Source organism: Mobula birostris, chromosome 14 (assembly GCF_030028105.1).
Source record: "Mobula birostris isolate sMobBir1 chromosome 14, sMobBir1.hap1, whole genome shotgun sequence".
NCBI classification, from domain to species: Eukaryota; Metazoa; Chordata; class Chondrichthyes; order Myliobatiformes; family Myliobatidae; genus Mobula; species Mobula birostris.
Genome location: NC_092383.1, coordinates 84,755,822 through 84,775,265, shown reverse-complemented (window position 1 = coordinate 84,775,265; position 19,444 = coordinate 84,755,822). Strand labels below are relative to the sequence as shown.

Sequence of the window (19,444 nt, the reverse complement as noted above, 5' to 3'; positions counted from 1 at the left end):
TTTGTGTAATTAGGGCTGGGAAGCAATACTATCTGTACTTAGATGATTAGAATGCTTATTCTTTGCTCAGAAATTGAAAATGTGTGGAATGAAATTTAATAAACTGGGTAGGAAATACTGGTTCTTGAAGGGAGCTTTCAGCAAATTTTCAAATGGTGTTAGCCCCTAGGTACTTACCCTAAGAAATCGAAGTCTATTGTGGAATACTTTGCTTGAATCAATGCCCAGAACCCCCAGAAGAAATGAGATGCCTGAAAGCAAAAATTTCAAAAGGACTACTTTAATCTTCAGTTGAGAATCTTTAAATTATTAGCACAGTCCTGTGCTTTTTTTAGAGGGGTTTGGGTAGCACAGAGAAAAGGGTGGTTCAGAAAGGTTCAACATTGCTCTTGATATGTGCTGGGGTATATGGTATTTGCTTGTATACCCAGTTGTCACAGGTATACCAACTGGATTCTTGACCATTCACAACCCTTGATCAAATTTATGGAAGCAACCTGAGATACAGGCACCAAGAATGTCAGGAAGCTATTAAACAAACTTCTGTAAAGATTTCCATATTGTTGTTAATACCACTGGCTTTGGAGCATACCAACTGACCTGAGATAAACTGATCAACCCAAGGAAGACTGGAGGGTGATAATCTATCAAAGGAATGAGTGACTTTAAAAATTAATAGTTTAATTACATAACTTAAAGTTAGCATACAATCACTTTGGAAAAGCAATGGCACGTTGACTTTTAATGCAAGGGGCTGGGATACGACAGCCAGGAAACTTTTGTTTGACTGTATTGGGTTGGTGAAAAATTGGAGTTTGGCTTGCAAATTTGGTCCCTGTATCAGAGGGTATCTAAAAGCGGATTTCTGAGATCAGCTAGAAGACAGTGGGTCTGCACTCACTAGAGCTTAAAATTAGTAGCTCTGTGATTAAAAAAGAAAAACACAGAACAATTGGGATAGATTGACATGAAGGGTTTTTTCTTCAAACGTCCAGAGTTCAGAACTAGAAGGCAGTGTCAGAAAGCGGGTCATTTATCCAGATGCAATGTCATTTGGGTGTTGAGAAGGTTATAAGTGCTCAGCAGTTGAGTTGTTTGCAATCTGAGGTTTAATTTTGAGAAGGGAGTTGGAAATGTTCAAAGTACAAGGTCAATGGATTTACAGGTTTTTTGGTTAAGCAGCAGACAGAACAGCCTTGAGGATACACTGCTAATTCTCGACATCTCAGACTTGTACATGACCTGAAGAGCATGCTATTCCATCAATGATGCATTCATTAGACCTGGTTATTTCACAAGCTACTAAACTTCTAGTTTCAGTAGGCACTTCTTGTCGGTCCCCTTTTATTTCCAGAGAGGTGAAATAACACCAAAGGCCAGGACACGCTCAGTGTTTCAACACCTTCCAACTCCAGATTTAAAGGTCACATTTTAAAAAAAAATAAAACAAACTCCAATTTATAGACAATAGACAATAGGTGCAGAAGTAGACTATTCGGCCCTTCGAGCCTGCACTACCATTCTGAGATCATGGCTGATCATCTACTATCAATACCCGGTTCCTGCCTTGTCCCCATAACCCTTGATTTCCCTATCCATAAGATACCTATCTAGCTCCTCTTGAAAGCATCCAGAGAATTGGCCTCCACTGCCTTCTGAGGCAGCACGTTCCACACCTCCACAACTCTCTGGGAGAAGTTGTTCCTCCTCAACTCTGTCCTAAATGACCTACCCCTTATTCTTAAACCATGCCCTCTGGTACTGGACTCTCCCAGCATCTGGAACATATTTCCTGCCTCTATCTTGTCCAATCCCTTAATAATCTTATATGTCTCAATCAGATCCCCCCTCAATCTCCTTAATTCCAGCGTATACAAGCCCAGTCTCTCTAACCTCTCTGCGTAAGACAGTCCAGACATCCCAGGAATTAACTTAGTGAACCTACGCTGCACCTCCTCCACAGCCAGGATGTCCTTCCTTAACACTGGAGACCAAAACTGCACACAATACTCCAGGTGTGGCCTCACCAGGGCCCTGTACAAATGCAAAAGGATTCCCTTGCTCTTGTACTTAATTCCCTTTGTAATAAAGGCCAACATTCCATTAGCCTTCTTCACTGCCTGCTGCACTTGCTCATTCACCTTCAGAGACTGATGAACAAGTACTCCTAGATCTCTTTGTATTTCTCTCTTACCTAACTCCACACCGTTCATATAATAACCTGCCTTCCTGTTCTTGCTCCCAAAGTGAATCACCTCATACTTATTCACATTAAACGCCATCTGCCAAGTTTCTGCCCACTCACCCAGCCTATCCAAGTCACCTTGAATTCTCCTAACATCCTCATCACGTCACACTGCCACCCAGCTTAGTATCATCAGCAAACTTGCTGTTATTCACAATGTCTTCCTCTAAATCATTGACGTAAATCGTAAACAGCTGTGGTCCCAATACCGAGCCCTGTGGCACCCCACTAGTCACCACCTGCCATTCCGAGAAACACCCATTCACTGCTACCCTTTGCTTTCTATCTGCCAACCAGTTTTCTATCCATGTCAATATCCTCCCCCCAATGCCATGAGCTCTGATTTTACCCACCAATTTCCTATGTGGTACCTTATCGAATGCCTTCTGAAAGTCAAGGTACACCACATCCACTGGATCTCCCACGTCTATCTTCCTGGTTACATCCTTGAAAAACTCCAATAGATTAGTCAAGCATGATTTGCCCTTGGTAAATCCATGCTGGCTCGACCCAATCTTATCACTGCTATCAAGATATGCCACTATTTCATCTTTAATAATGGACTCTAGCATCGTCCCCACTACTGATGTTAGGCTAACAGGGCGACAGTTCTCTGTTTTCTCTCTCCCTCCTTTCTTAAAAAGTGGGATAACATTACCCATTCGCCAATCCTCAGGAACTGATCCTGAATCTAAGGAACATTGGAAAATGATCACCAATGCATCCGCAATTTCCAGAGCCACCTCCTTTAGTACCCTAGGATGCAGACCATCTGGACCTGGGGATTTGTTAGCCTTTAGTCCCGTCAGTCTACTCATCACCGTTTCCTTCCTAATGTCAATCTGTTTCAGTTCCTCTGTTACCCTATGTCCTTGGCCCATCCATACATCTGGGAGATTGCTTGTGTCTTCCCTAGTGAAGACAGATCCAAAGTACTTACTAAATTCGTCTGCCATTTCTCTGTTTCCCATAACAATTTCTCCCAATTCATTCTTCAAGGGCCCAACGTTGTTCTTAACTATCTTCCTTCTCTTCACATACCTAAAAAAAACTTTTGCTATCCTCCTTTATATTCCTAGCTAGCTTGCATCCATACCTCATTTTTTCTCCCCGTATTGCCTTTTTAGTTAAGTTCTGTTGCTCCTTAAAAATTTCCCAATCATCCGTCTTCCCACTCACCTTAGCATAGCATTAAAAAAGTATAACAGAGCTATCTCTGACTTCCTTTGTCAACCACTGTGGCCACTTTCCCCCCTATGAATCCTTCCTTCTCTGGGGGATGAACTGATTTTGCACCTTGTGCATTATTCCCAAGAATACCTGCCATTGCTGTTCCACTGTCTTTTCTGCTAGGATATCTGATCAGTCAACTTTGGCCAGCTCCTCCCCCATAGCTCCATAGTCTCCTTTGTTCAACTGCAATACTGACGCTTCTGATCTGCCCTTATCCCTCTCAACTTGCAGATAAAAACTTACCATATTATGGTCACTACCTCCTAATGGCTCCTTTACTTCAAGATCACTTATCAAATCCTGTTCATTGCACAACACTAAATCCAGAATAGCCTTATCCCTGGTCGGCTCTCGTACAAGCTGCTCCAAAAATGCATCCCCGTAGGCACTCTACAAACTCCCTATCCTGCGGTCCAGTACTAACCTGATTTTTCCAGTTCACCTGCATGCTGAAATCCCCCATAACTACTGCAACATTTCCTTTGCCACATGGCATTGTTAACTCCCTATTCAACTTGCACCCAATATCCATGCTACTGTTTGGGGGCCTGTAGATAACACCTATTAGGGTCTTTTTGCCCTTACTGTTCCTCAGTTCTATCCACACTGACTCTACTTCTCCTGATTCTATGTCCCCCCTTGCAAGGGACTGAATCTCATTCCTCACCAACGAATGACAACATTTGCCACAATATCACTGCCAATGATCTAAAGTTTGCATCCAATGTTATAGTGAAATTTCTAACTCTGGGCAGGTAATTCTTCGGTCTTTTCCTCCTTAACTATAATAGGAGATGTTAAATCGCCAACTCATAAATAGTCAACAATTTGGTTTTAAATCTGCCCCCCTCCCCCAGATCCCATCATCCTCACTCTCTCACCCATCGCTGCTTATCATGGCAGTTCCATCTGTTAGGCAGCATTAACAGCAAACTAGATCTAGAGTGTGACTCAACTGTTTTTTCAGCAATTGCAAGTGAGATGGGGGTTGCAGCAGGAAAAACGATTACAAAAAGTCCTTTTGACCAAGTTTCGGGCACAACTGGAACACAATATTAAAAAGAGAAAAACTCAGTCATCATCTTGGGGAGCAACAGAACAGACTTTAATCTAAACTTCTCTTGCATCAAGCAAACTGTTAAAGCTTTGTGGAACAGCACTGGTTTGACACGGTCCACTGCTAGACTTGCTAATCTGCCTTCTTTAGTGTCAGGATTCTGATCAACAAGTTGCTGAAGAGAACATATCACAATGCCTAGTGATACAATTGTCTTCTCCAAACACAGTAAGAATGAGAACTATGGATCAAAGTACAAAGGTTACCACCAACCTGTTACTGGAACAGCATGTCCAAGGTAGTTTCAAGTACAAGTCCTACAATGTGACTTCAGTTTTCACTCCATTTTAAATGCTACACTGAATACTTAAAACAACTGATTTGTGGGTACAAACTCAAGAGATTACCACAAGACACAGGTGCAGAATTAGGCCACTTGGCCCATCGAGTCTGCTCTGCTATTCCATCATGGCAGATTCATTATCCCTCCCAACCCCATTTTCCTACCTTCTTCCCGGAACCTTTGACACCCTGACTAACCAAGAACCTATCACCCTCCACTTTAAATATACTCAATGACTTGGCCTCCAAAGCAGTCCATGGCAATGGATTCCAGATTCACCACCATCTGCGCTAAAGAAATCATTCCTTATCTCCATTCTAAATGGATGTCTTTCTAGTCCTAGACTCTCACACCATGGGAAGAATCCTCTCCACATCCACTCTATCTACATCTTTCAATATTTGAAAAGTTTCAGTGATATCCCCCTCATTCTTCTACATTCCAGTGAGTACAGGCTCAGAGCCATCATTTTGTACTTGCACAGTTCAATATCTTTTGTGCACTGGTTATCCATCCTGTTGGCGCAGTCTTTTATTGATTCTCTTATGTTAATGGACTTACTGAGTATGCCCGCAAGAAAATAAATCTCAGGGCTGTATATGGTGACATGTGCACTTTGATAATATACATAGAAACATAGAAAACCTACAGCACAATACAGCCCCTTCAGCCCACAATGCTGTGCCGAACATGACCTTACTTTAGAAATTACCTAAGGTTACCCATAGCCCTCCATTTTTCTAAGCACCATGTACTTATCCAAGAGTCTTTTAAAAGACCCTATTGTATCCGCTTCCACCACCTTCACCGGCAGCCCATTCTACACACTCTACATAAAAGAAAACTTAACCCTGACATCTCCTTTATACCTACTTCCAAGCACCTTAAAACTTTGCCCTCTCATACTACTTTGAACTTTCATTCCCAAAATCAGTCTCGTGAACTCCCGAATGCCAGCACATCTTTTCTTAGATAAGGAGCCCAAAACTGATCACCATACTCCCAGATGTGATGTGACTAATGTCTTATGAAGCCTCAGCATCACACCCTTGCTCTTATATTCTAGTCCTCTTGAAATAAATGCAAACATTCCTTCCAACCAATTCAGCTGGCAAGTTAGCCTTTAGGGAATCCTGCACAAGGAGTTCCAAGTCCCTTTGTACCTCTGATTTTTGAAGTTCCTCTGTTAATAAAATAGTCTAGATCTTTATTGATTCTTAAGTCCATGACCGTACAGTTCCCTAAGCTATATTCCATGTCACTTCTGTGCCCATTCACCCAATCTGTCTAAGACTATCTGCAGACTCCCTATTTTTCCTCAACACTACCTGCTGCTCCACCCATCTTTGTATGGTCTGCAATGCTGGCCACAAAGCCATCAATTCCATCATGAAAATCACTGGTGTATAACGTGGAAAGAAATGATCCCAATACAGATCCTTGTGGAACACCACTGGTCATCGGGTGCCAAACACAACAGGCCCCCTTTATTCAAACTTCTTCTAGAAATTCAGAGTGAAGAAACAAACACACACAATGCTAAAGGAACTCAGCAGGTCAGGCAATATCAATGGAGAGGATTAAACAGACAATATGTCAGCCCAGCAAAGCATCAACTTTTCATCGATGCTGCTTGACCTGCTGAGTTTTCCAGCACTTTGTGTGTTGATTTGTGGGCTGCATTAGATTCATAATATACATAGTATTAAACGAGATTCAATAAAAAATGGCCCCTCCCCACAACTTGCACTATTACCACTCTCTCCAAGCCTGATCTGCAGCACCCCCCATGAATCCCATCAACTTGCTTTCGCTTTGCCCCATCCTTGGTGCCAGAGTTTCAGCTTCCGGCCTCCAAGCACAGAATCCCTCCCAAATCCCACATGCTCTCTTAAACTGTACGGTGTACAAAAATTTTATGAGGTGCCTCTCCACCCAAATTCCTGACTTGCTGTTCATTTTGTCTGACAACAATGCTATGTAATCCCTTGTGGCATTTATCACTCCACTCCCTGCATCAAGACTAATTCATATACTGTAGACTGCCGCAGAAAAATCGTAAAAAATTTGTGTGCACCTTCAACTGCATATGGTGTGGTATCAGAATGTTGCTTTTCTCAATATCGTCAGTAAACATTTTTAAATAGTGCACCATTGCATCTCTTTAGATCTTAAAGGAATTACTTACTGACACTTACTAGCAAGCAACAACAAAATCCCTCAAAGTACAATAAGGCAAACCTCTATTTTTGATGTTAATTTTTGAGAGATTATGCCATTTGGAACATCCCAAAGTAACCTAGACTGAATGTATCAGCACTTGCAATGAAGCTGCACCCTTTCTGTAATGAACAGAAAAGTCCACCTAGATCTAAGTCTCCAAGTGGGGCATGACATCAAAACCTTTCAACTCAGATAACAAATGCCACTGATCATGACAAGCTCAGTAATTTTCAACTTTGGCTAAGAAATATTTCTCCCATTCAAATACACTAGAGACGGCAGATGCTGGAATCTGGAGCAAAATCGAGGAACAACCTGCTGAAGGAACTCAGTGGGTCAGGCAGCACCTGTGGAGGCAGAGGGAGAGCTGACATTCTGACTTCTTTCCTTTTAAGTCCTGATAAAGAGTCTCAGCCTGAAATGTTGACTGTTTATTCCCACTCATAAACGCTGCCTGACCCACTGAGCTCCTCCAGCAGGTATTGTCCGTGTTGCTCTGGACTTCCAGCATCTGCAGTACCTCTTGAAGCTGACTTTCCTTCTCCCTACACACCGCTTCCTGATGCAGGGTCTCAACACCACATGTCGACTACCCTTGTGACTCCACAGATGCTGTTTAACCAGCAAGTTCCTCCAGGTTCTTGTTTTGTCCCTCTCCCACTGCTTCTATTCAATTGGTTTCCACCACAAGGCATAGGAACAGAATTAGGCCATTCAATCTGCTCCGCCATTTCACCATGGTTGATCCAATTTTCAGCTCAGCCCCAATCTCCTGCCTTCTCTCCCCATATCCCTTCATGCCCTGACCAATCAAGAATCTATCAACCTCTGCCTTAAATATATGTAAAGACTTAGCCTCCATAGCTGCCTGTGGCAAAGAATTTCACAGATTAACACTCTGGCAAAAGAAATTCCTCATCTCCGTTCTAAAAGGTTGACCCTCTATTCTGAGGCTGTGTCCTCTGGTTTTCGTTTCTCCCACCATAGAAAACATCCTCTCCACATCCAATCTATTAAGGCTTTTCAACATTCAATAGGTTTCAATTAGTTCATCCCTTATTCTTCTGAATTTTAGTGAATACAGGCCTAGAGCCATCAAACACTCTTCACATGACATGCCATTCAATCCTGGAATCATTTTCATGAACCTCCTTTGAACCCTCTCCAGTTTCAGCAAACCGTTCTATGATAAGCAGCCCAAACCTGCTCACAATACTCCAACTGAAGCCTCACCAGTGCTTCATAAAGTTTCAACAGTACATCCTTATTTTTAAATTCCAGTCCTCTTGAAATGAATGCTAACTTCGCATTTGCCTTCCTCACCACAGACTCAATCTGTCAATTAACCTTTGGGGAATCCTGTACAGGACTCACCTTAGTTTTTTGTATTTCTCTCCATTTAGAAAATAGTCAACCCTTCCATTTTTGATCATACTATATGATCATACACTTTCCAACACCATATTCCATCTGCCATTTCTTTGCTCATTCTCCAATCTGTCCAAGTCCTTCTGCAGCCTCTCTACTTCCTCGAAACTATCTACCCCTCCACCTATCTTCATATTGTCTGTAAACTTCAAAACAAACCCACCATCCAAATCATTGACCTATAACATAAAAGTAATCAGTACCAACACAGAACCCAGTGGAGCACCACTACTCACTGTCAGACAGACAGAAAGGCTCCCTTTATTCCCACTCTTCGCCTCTTGCCAGTCACCTCTCTACCCCTGCTAGATTGTTTCCTGCAATACCATGGGCTCTTAACTTGTCAAAGGTCTTCTGAAAATCCACGTACACATCAACCGATTTTCCTTTGTCTATCTTGCTTGTTGTTTCTTCAAAGAATTCCAACAGATATGTCAGGCAAGATTTTCTCTTGAGGAAACCATGCTGACTACAGCCTTGTTTAATCATGTGCCTCCAAGTCGCTGAGATCTCATCCTTAACAATTGACTAACATCTTCCTTACCACTGAGGTCAGACGAACTGTTTCCTTTCTTGCTGCTCTCTCCCTTCTTTAAGGAGAGAGGGACATTTGCAATTTTCCAGTCTTCCAGAACCATTCCAGAATCTAATGATTCTTGAAAGATCATTACTAATGCTTCTACAATCTCTTCAGCAATCTCTATCAAAACCCTGGAGTATTGTCCATCTGGTCCAGGTGACTTACCTACCTTCAGATCTTTCAGTTTCCCAAGCACCTTCTCCTTAGTAATAACAGCTGCACTCAAGTCTGCCTCCTGACACTCTCAAATTTCTGCTAGTGTCTTCCACAGTGAAAGCCAATGCAAAATACCTAATAAGTTCATCACCATTTCTTCATCCACCATTTCTACCTCTCCACCATCTTCCAGCGGTTCAATATCCACTCTCACCTCTTTCACTTTTTATATACCTGAATAAATCTTTGGTATCCTCTTTGATATTATTAGCTAGCTTACCTTCTAATTTTCATCTTCAGACCTTTCAGTTTCCTAAAAACTTTCTCTCTATTTATAGTAACTTCACACTTCATGCCCCCTGACACCTGGAACTTCCACCATACTGTTAGTGTCTTCCACAGTGAAGACTGATGCAAAATACTTATTCAGTTCGTCTGCCATTTCCTTGTCCCCCATTATGACCTCTCCAGTATCGTTTCCCAGTGGTCCAATATCCACTCTCACCTCTTTTACACGATGTATCTGAAGAAACTTTTGCTATCCTCTAATATTATTGGCTAGCTAGATTGGCTCCACCTGTACCTTCTTAGTGACTTTTTTTTGTTGCCTTCTGTTGGTTTTTAAAAGCTTCCCAGTCCTCTAACTTCACATTAATCTTTGCTCTATTATATGTCCTCTCTTTGGCTTTTATGCTGGCTTTAACTTCTCGTTAGCCTCAGTTGTATCATTTTGCCTTTAGAATACATCCTCTTTGGGATGGGATGCATACATCCTGTACCCTCCAAGTTGCTTCCAGAAATTCCAGCCATTGCTGCTCTGCCATCATCCTTGCTAGTGTTCTTTTCCAACCAATTCTGACCAACTCCTCTCTCATGCTTCTTTAACTCCCTCGACTCCACTGTAATACGATACATATGACTTTAGCTTTTTTCTTCCCAAATTTCAGGGCGAACTCAACCATATTATGATGACTTACCTCCAAGGGTTCTTTTACCTTAAGGTCTCTAATCAATTCTGGTTTATTACACAACACCCAGTCAGAGTAGCTGACCTAGTGCACTCAACCACGAGCTGCTCTAAAAAGTCATCTTGTAGATACTCTAGAAATTCTCCTTCTTGTATCCAGTACCAACCTGATTCCACCCCCCCCACCCGCCAAAATCTACCTGCATATTGAAGACCCCCATGACAAATGCATTACCCTTTAGGCATGCATTTTCTATCTCCCGTTGTAATATGTAGGCCACATCCTTACTACTGTTTGGAGGTCTGTATATAACTCCCATCAGGGTCTTTCTACCCTTGCAGTTCCTTTGCTCTATCCACATTGGTTCGACCCCTTCCGAGCCCATGTCTCCCCTTTCTAATGATTTGATTTCATTTTTTACCAGCAGAGAAACACAAAACCCTCTGGCTTCCTGCCTATCCTTTCAATAAAATGTGTATCCGTGGACATCAAGTTCCAAGCTATAACCTTTCAGCCATGATTCAGTGATGCCAATCTGCAACTGTGCTGCAAGTTCATCTACCTTATTCTGTATATTGCACACATTCAGATACAGCTTCAGTCCTATATTCACCCTTTTCAATTTTGTCTGCCTTTTACATTGCACTTCATCCTGTTGACTAATTTTGCCTATCTCTCCTCACTACATGTAGCTGCTTACAAACAGGCAATCTTATCTTCAGCACTATTATCCACCTTTTGTACTTGCATTGAAATACAGGCAGCTCAGGACACTAGTCACGCCATGCTCAGTTGTTTGCTTTCTAACTTTATCTGAGGTCTTACCAGCATCTACCTCCACAACCTCTCTAACTGTTCTGGCACTCTGGTTCCCACCCACTGCAACTCTATTATAAACTCCACTGTGCAGCATTAAAAAACCTTCCCACTAGGATATTAGTCCCACTCCAATTCCGATGCAAACTGTCCTGTCTATACAGGTGCCACCTTCCCTGGAAGAGAGCCCAATGATCCAAAAATCTTATGCCCTCCCTCTTACACCAACTCCTTAGCCACCTATTAAGCTATATAATCTTCCTAGTTCTGGCCTGACTAGCATGTGGCCCAGGCAGCAATCCTGTGATCACAATCCAGAGGTCCTGCCCTTTAACTTAGCACTCAACTGCCCATGCAGAACCTCGTCACTCATTCTACCTTTGTTCACCCTCCCACTCAAGAATGCTGAGGACTCGATCGGATATATCCTGGACCTCAGCAGCCGGGATGCAACGTACCATCTGGGAATCTCATTCTCGCCCACAGAACCTCCTGTCCATTCCCCTAATGAATTTTCTATCACCACAGTGTGCCTCTTCCCCCAACCCTTCCAAGTCACAGTCAGTGCCAGGGACCCGGATACTGTGGCTTTCTTCTGCTAGGTCATCCCTGCCGGCAGATTCCAAAGTGATTTCCTGTTGTTGAGGGGGATGGCAACAGGGGTACTCTGCACTGGCTCCTTAATCCCTTTCCCCTTTCCGACTGTCACCCAGTTTCCAGTTTCCTGGACCTTGGGTGTAACTACTTCTCTGTATGTCCCATCCAACACCCCCTCAGCCTCCCAAATGATCTGGAGTTCATCCAGATCCAACTCCATCTCCTGAACTCAGTTTGTTAGAAGCTGCAGCTGGATGCATTTCTCAGTTGTCGTCATCAGGGAAACGGGAGGTTTTCTTGCCTTCCCGCAACAGGAGCATCTCCACTGCCCTAGCTGAGCAGATATAAACAGAAGTGGGGGGGGGGGGGGGGGGGGGGGAGAGAGAGAAACAACCTGAGCTTTTCCTTTGCTTTCTCTGACTGAAACCTCTCTTTGCCAAAGCTTTGAAGAACTAAGGCCTAAAGATCACCACTCAGACGATGGCTGCTGTGCTTGCCCTGCCTTCCTTTAATTTGCTTACTAATCAATCCCAGGTGCCAATCAGTCTCTGGTTAAAGCTCTTTCGCTGCCATGATACACTGTTGCATTTTATCCTCTGGCAGTGGTCCTGACTGAACTCACCTCTCCAAACTGTCAACATCCGGATTGGCTACTGGTCTATGCTGCTTTACTTAGTAAAATTTCTGTATTATAATACATTGATACGAGGCAAGTTTGATGCCAAACATGGAAGCCGGGGTATTCAATTTCTTGAAATTAAACATAACCTGGAATAAAAGATATCACAAAGCAAGAAAATCCCACTGGATTCTCAAATATTCATCTGCATGCTTATCCCATTTTGCCTGTTTGCAATTCTAGAACCAATGTTCAAATTTCAAAGTAAATTAATTATCAAAGTACATATATGTCACCATGATCAACCCCAAGATTTATTTTCTGGTGGGCATACAATAACCATAATAAAGTTAATAAAAGACCACACCAACAAAGTGGACAACCAGTGTGCAAATACATAGAGAATAATAATAATAAATAAAAATCAATAAATAGAGAACAGGAGATAAAGAGTTCTTGAAAGTTAATCCATAGGTTGTAGGAACAGTTCAGTGATGGGGCAAGTGAAGTTATCCCCTCCGGTTCAGAAGCCTGATAATTGAGGGGTAAAAACTGTTCACGAACTTGGCAGTCCTGAAGCTCCTGTACCCGCTTCCTGATGGCAACAGTGAGAAGAGAGCATGACCTGGGTGCTGGGGGTCCTTAATGATAGCTGTTGCTTTCCTGCAACAACACTCCAGGTAGAGGTGCTCAATGGTGCAGAGGGCTTTATCCGTGATGCACTGGGCTGTATACACTAATTTTGTAGGTTTTTCCATTCCAGGTTGTGATGTAGCCAGTTAATATACTCTCCACCACACATCTATAGAAGTTTGTCAAAGTTATAATAATGTATTTGATTCTTAAGTGCTCACCATTCCAATTAATTTGAGAGCAAGTATCAGTGTTGCCAAAGTCCATGTACTATGAATAAAGGAATGTTTCCTAAAAAGGAAGATTCTGAAGAATAATTACTGGTGATAAAAGTGCAGAAACCAATTTCCTAAACAAGAGAAAATCTGCCGATGCTGGAAAACCAAGCAACATACACAAAATGCTGGAGGAACTCAGAAGACGAAGCAGCATCTGTGAAAGAGTAAACAGTTGATGTTTCATGTCAAGACCCTCCACAAGGACTTCATCAAGTCCTTAAGGGTCTCGGCCCAAATTATCAACTGTACTCTTTTCCATAGATGCTGCCTAACCTGCCAACCTGCTCCAGCATTTGTGTGTTGTTTGAAACCAATTTTCCAATGGGAAGGACCTACAAAGAGCAATGGGATAAATAACCATTCAAATGTTTGAGCTAAATACAGATAACTAATTCCTAGGAAACACTGCTTCTCTTTATTTGATGTCATTGGTGTTTACATCTACTTGAAAGGTCACACAGATGGTGGAATAGAGCCTTCAGTTAGATGGAGAAAAATGGCCTCAACTCCCACAGTGCAGCACTACTCTAAACCAAGCCAGGATAATTCTGGATTGAACCAGGAATGAGAACATTATAACCAAGACAAAACCAGTATGCTTATATCAAGTGTAAATGATTTGATTTCAAACATTAATGGCTGAAAATACTCCTGTGAAAAGGAATTTCTTCCAGTGCCAAATGTTTTATCTCCATGACATAAAATGATGTCTCTTACAATTTACTTTGGGACCAGTTTCAACTCACACATCAGTGTACACCGGCTTACAGTTTACCAACATACTGATTTTAAACTCTTATTTTCAAAAAAAAAAAAAACCCTGCTCTGACATTCAAGCTCTATGATCCTCCGGGATCTTGTGTTATATCATTTCTGACCTCGTCTACCCCCAAATCTTAAGGCTGCACTACATTCAGTGGCCACTTTTATTAGGTCCCTATTGAACCTAATAAAGAGGTCACTGAGTGTATGTTTGTGGTCTTCTGTGGTTGTAGCCCATCCACTTCAAGGTTCGATGTGTTGTGCATTCAGAGACGCTCTTCTGCACACCATGGTAGTAACGCGTGGTTATTCCAGTTACTGTTGTGTTGCTATCAGCTTGAGCCAGTTTAACTATTCTCTCATTAACAAGACATTTTTACCCACAGAAATGCCACTCACTTCTTGTTTTTGGTAAAATCTAGAGAATGTTGTGCATGAAAATCTCAGGAGATCAGTAATTTCTCAGATACTCAAACCACTCCATCTGGCACCAACAATCATTCCACAAAGTCATTAAGCTCACAGTCTGATGTTTTGACCATGTCTGCTGCTTTTATGCACTGAGTTGCTGCCACATGATTGGCTGATTAGATATTTGCATTAACAAGCAGGTGTACCTAATAGAGTGCTTTCACTTGCCTAGGTCTCAAGCTCTGGAGTTCCCTGTTCAACACCTCTCCTTCAATCAATACCACCAAAATAAACTGCAATATATTCGATTTGCATTAACCATTGGGTATATTGTTATTGATTAAAACAAAAGTTTATGCTTCAAAGTGTGGAGAACTGGAACATAAAGCACTCAGATTCTTTGTGATCATAAATAGGGTACAATTGCTAAGTCAACAGATAGTATGTTTTATTAAACTACTATCAGCATGTTTTAACAAGAGAAAGGATTAAGTTTCTGTCTGTGAAGAAACTAAGGCGGAGTTACTTAGTTCCTTCCTCAATGAGATAATGCTACTGGACAGGATAGATTCGGATATGGCATAAATCAGATTGGGGGAATATGATGAACAGGGCTGTTGAGATTCATTAGTTCCTGATTTGGGTTCACACCGTGTACTTACCAAGGAGAATTTGTTGACTTGGACATAAAGGGTGTGTACTTCATTGTCAGTTACCTCGCCTCCCTTCTTGGTAAATTGTTTACACGCTTCCAAGTAGGTTCTCAGCCACTGCATCTGCAAGGACTCATCTGGGTACAAAGAGTAGTCTACCTCATTCACCCCTAGCACAGAAAGAGGCGCATTATAATTATTTGCTCAACTCACATACCAGAAATACAATAAATCCATGCTCAAAATGACCAACCACATTTCTTTCCCAGTCTTGCTTTAGATATGCAAAACTGAAGCACAAAACACCCAGTCACAAGTTCACAATATGAAACACTACGGTTACTGACAAGCCGTGAATTTTATTTAGGATCATTGCTGTTCTTTCAGAATGTTGAGGAAGTTGCAGTAAGGCAAAAGACAAAGCAAGGATAGCCTGGGGCAGTTGTAGTCAAGTAAGATGGTCACACACCTCTGCCTACTATAGTTAAGATAGGCTTGGACGACTGCGGCAGTGTAGAAAAGCCAAACAAGTGAGGCCTCTGTGGTGAAGCTTTTCCAGACAGGTCTTCATGAAACATAGCATCCCTTTACAGAATAGGCAGTGTCAAAGACAGATGAGTTAACAGAAGGATATGAAACATACTCAACATCCAAGACTCTATTGCCTTTACTAACTTCAAGTTATCAGCTATATGCTCGAACTTCCAATTGACTTTAACACCTGCTGTGAATGGCGACTGATCTTGCAATTAAGGTGTGTTCTGAGCCAAGTTAAATTGTGCGAGGAAACTGGACTAAGGTGGTCAGAGCCACTTCCAATGGCTCTTATGACAATGCACTGCACTCCAAACCATGCAATGGGACTACCTCTGCATGAGGTAGCATTCGGACATCCATGCGTTTGCCAGTCACTCTTCCCTTTTTAGTAAAAGAGATGGACATCCATATTGTGAGTGAAAACTTGTTAAATTGTGTGGCATTAATGCGAACACAAAGGTCTCAATCACCAGGTATCAGCAGCCCAAAAAGTCATGAAAACTGCAGAGTATCACACCTACCAACCTGAAGACTGACTACTGGTGAGAGCCTACCAACGAAAGAACTGCTTGGAGCCCCACTGGGAACATCCATTTAAAGCATTGCTGACCACATACACTGCTTTAAAGGGTCCAAGGAAAGCCAATGTGGATACACACCTCGCACGTCCAGCCAGCAGGAAACAGGTGGCCAAAAGATCCATGATAAGGAATGGACTGAACTCTTGATCTTTGCTACTTGCCACCTATGTAACCAAATGTGTTTTGAGTATCTGGCCATCCACTTCCTGCCTAAATGCAGAAGTGTCCCACAATACTAATACTCTTAACATTTTTCTCCACCTTTGTTATGAATATGCGTTGTTTACTAACCGGTCAAGTTGTTGTATAGGCTCTCTACAGTACACCCATTCGGAAGATGGGTTGCTAATGCGGCCTATACCCCTGAATCGTAATGAGCTTATTCGTTGATACCAAAACTAAATCTGTGCAGGAACAGGGAACTGCACTGCCCATAGAAATGACTCTTGCCAATGCAATTGTTTCGAGGGTTGGTATCAACCTACCTACAATGGAGGGCATAACCCCTCTGCACTGTAGCTGCTTCATGGGTATAGGGGTGAAATATGTTACCGTAACCAGCAAGGGATGGATTAGACTTGGGTAACAGTATGTGGCCAACAGGCCCATTAGTGGCTGTCAGTAGCACCCCTTCCAAAACGGGATCTCGGTCTGAACAAAACCCACGGAGGGGTGTACTCACCTATGAAATACCATATATGTACCACTTGTCCACACATCCCACTGAGCAGGGCCACCAGTGAAGGAGCATTATGGAAATTAAGCACTTGTGGATAACAGCAATCCTGTTTTGGGCACCAGCCAGACTCACTCCCAAGAACTTCAATATAGTTTCAGCGTTGGAAAAATTGGCTAACTGATACAGCCTTAGCACAATATGGTACAAGTCAATAATGCAATCACCACCAAAATAGTGGCAAGCCGAACTGCGGCCCTTCAAAAATCGATTTGCAACTGGACTTTCTGTTGGCCAAAAGGAGTGGCATTTGTGTTACCACTGGCCAGGGGTGTTGCATGTAATTAGCATGGAACGGGACTAGTCTTAGGTACCAGTGCATGCAATGTCGGCACCACTGGTGACCCTCTCTGATTTCTCCAAGAATATCACCAATTTAGCTGTGCACATCTGAGTAGAAGATGATAAGGTTGAGGCGATTGAGAAGGAGCAACACAAGACACTATCCTCAACTTGGATTACATTTGGCTGACTTCATACTTCACTCAAGAGCTGGGGCAAGTCTATTGTACAGTGGGCAATGGGAGCCACATTCTTGTTAGTTCTCATATTCCATTTAGTCTCTTGCCTGAGGTTACTCTGAAATGATAGCCTGCAGAGCAGCTACCTCCATCATGATACAGCAGCCAAGCACCCCTGACAAAACTGTACAGAGTTTCAGAGACTCTATGCTATTGAAATTAAGATTTATGTTGTCCTCTACAGGACAAAGAGGAGGGAGTGTGGAAGCTACAGAAAGGCAAAGGTTAAAGCAAGGATTGCCTGGGGTTGTTGTAGCCCAGCGAAATATTTGAAGTGAGACTGCTGGAGACACCGCTGCTTACCATAGATGAGACAGACTGGGGTGACTGCGGCAACACGTACTCAAGCCAAACGAGTAAGGCCTCTGTCTTTTTAGACAATAGGGGGTGCCAAAGATACAGATGAGCTAACAGAAGGATGTGAAGCATACCCAACTAAAGCTCTACTGTCTTTACTAACTTCAAAATATCATCAGCTGTCGACTCAAAATTTTCATTGTGAATGGCGATTGATCTTGCAAGTAAGGAATTTAAAATTACAGTTTATAATGATCAATATCTGTAACTGATAAGCAAATTCGGTTTAAAAATAGCAGTTTTCTGTTCAGACTTCGAAGAATATGATGGCAGGGGCCAATGCCTTGTGCACAAAATAAAAAGAATGCTTGAATTATAAGAGTGCTACTTTGACAGTTCCAAAGCATATCCCCAAGTAAGCATGTTTTGAATTGAACTGCTAATAAACAGATAAGTGCCAATTTACCTGTTGAAATAATACTATGGCATTCTTTATATTCACCAAAGTTTGCAGATATGGCTTCATTTAACATCTCATCCAAAAGATGAGATCTGTGGTAGCACAGCACTCCAATGGCACTGCATTAAAGCCAAATTTGCGTTTAAGTCATTAGAAAGGAATCTGAGCAGAGTCATCTTGATAGATAGAACACAGAAAAGTACAGGCCCTTCAGCCTCTTACATGTCCCCAACATATCTGCCTCTACCACCAGCACCGCAGACAGCACATTCCATGCACCCACCATTGTTTTAAAAAAAAACTACCTCTGACATCCCCCTATACTTTCCTCCAATCACTTCAAAATTATTCCCTCATTTTAGCCAGTCTTGTCCCAAGAGAAAGGTGCTGACTATCCACTCTATCCAGGCTTCTCATCTTATACACAACTATCAAGTCACTTCTCATCCTCCTTCACTCCAAAATAAAGAGCACTTGCTCACCCAACCTTTACTCCCAAGATGTGCTCTAATCTAGGCAGCATCCTGGTAAATTTCCTCTGCAACCTGTAAAGCTTCCACATCTGTCCTATAATGAGATAATGAGAACTTAACATTGCAAAGACTGGGAGGATTTCCTTTCAAGAGCAAAGAAAACATTTTTAAAAGTTATGGCAGGACACTCACTTACAGAAGGAGCAGCTTGTATTATCTATAGGATGCACTGCTGCAACTCACTAAGACTCGGACAGCATTTTCCAAACCACAAAGTCTACCAGCTAGAAGGACAGGGGCAGCAGAAGCATGAGAACACCACCACCAGGAAGGTTATCCACCAGACACATACAGTCCTAAACTGGAGATACAACTGCCATTGCTTTACTAGCATCGGGTCAAAATCCTGAAATTCCCTCCATGAAGGCATTGTAAACCTATGCCTCAAGGATGGCAGTTCAAGGAAGTTGAGGTTGGAGAAGTTGGTTTGAGATGGTGGGGAATTATTTTCCAGATTTCCACAACATTGTGCCTTAAGCATTACTATCAACTTGAATGGCTTGGTTCAACAGAGCGAAGGTGCAGGTACAAAATACTCACCTGCAAATTCATTGAAGTGATTTCCAATATCGAAAGCCTGGTAATTATAGCTGGAATACTCGTAGTCAATAAACTTCACCCAACCTACAAACAAATTCACCAGGATTAAAAAAATGGCTTCTCAAAAAAAATTACAAACATAGAGGCAGTCTAAGTCCACTGCATTAGATGGCCAGAACTCAGATTTTGAAGTATTAAATTGTGTAAAGACTGCATTTTATTGATAGATACATTCAG

At 42.2% G+C, this 19,444-nt stretch overlaps 1 protein-coding gene across 2 annotated transcripts in view; it reads right to left on the bottom strand.

The window, feature by feature from the left end:
- Window positions 1–19,444, bottom strand: part of etnk2 (ethanolamine kinase 2) — an 83,784-nt gene that overhangs the window by 3,773 nt on the left and 60,567 nt on the right. The window contains exons 5-7 of one of the 2 annotated variants that reach the window (XM_072278792.1): window positions 19,208–19,291; window positions 15,012–15,172; window positions 178–251 (exon numbers count right to left, since the gene is read on the bottom strand). In XM_072278792.1, the coding sequence (XP_072134893.1) occupies window positions 178–251; window positions 15,012–15,172; window positions 19,208–19,291 (319 nt within the window). The remainder of the gene's footprint in view (window positions 1–177; window positions 252–15,011; window positions 15,173–19,207; window positions 19,292–19,444) is intronic. The other variant, XM_072278793.1, reaches the window with a different exon arrangement.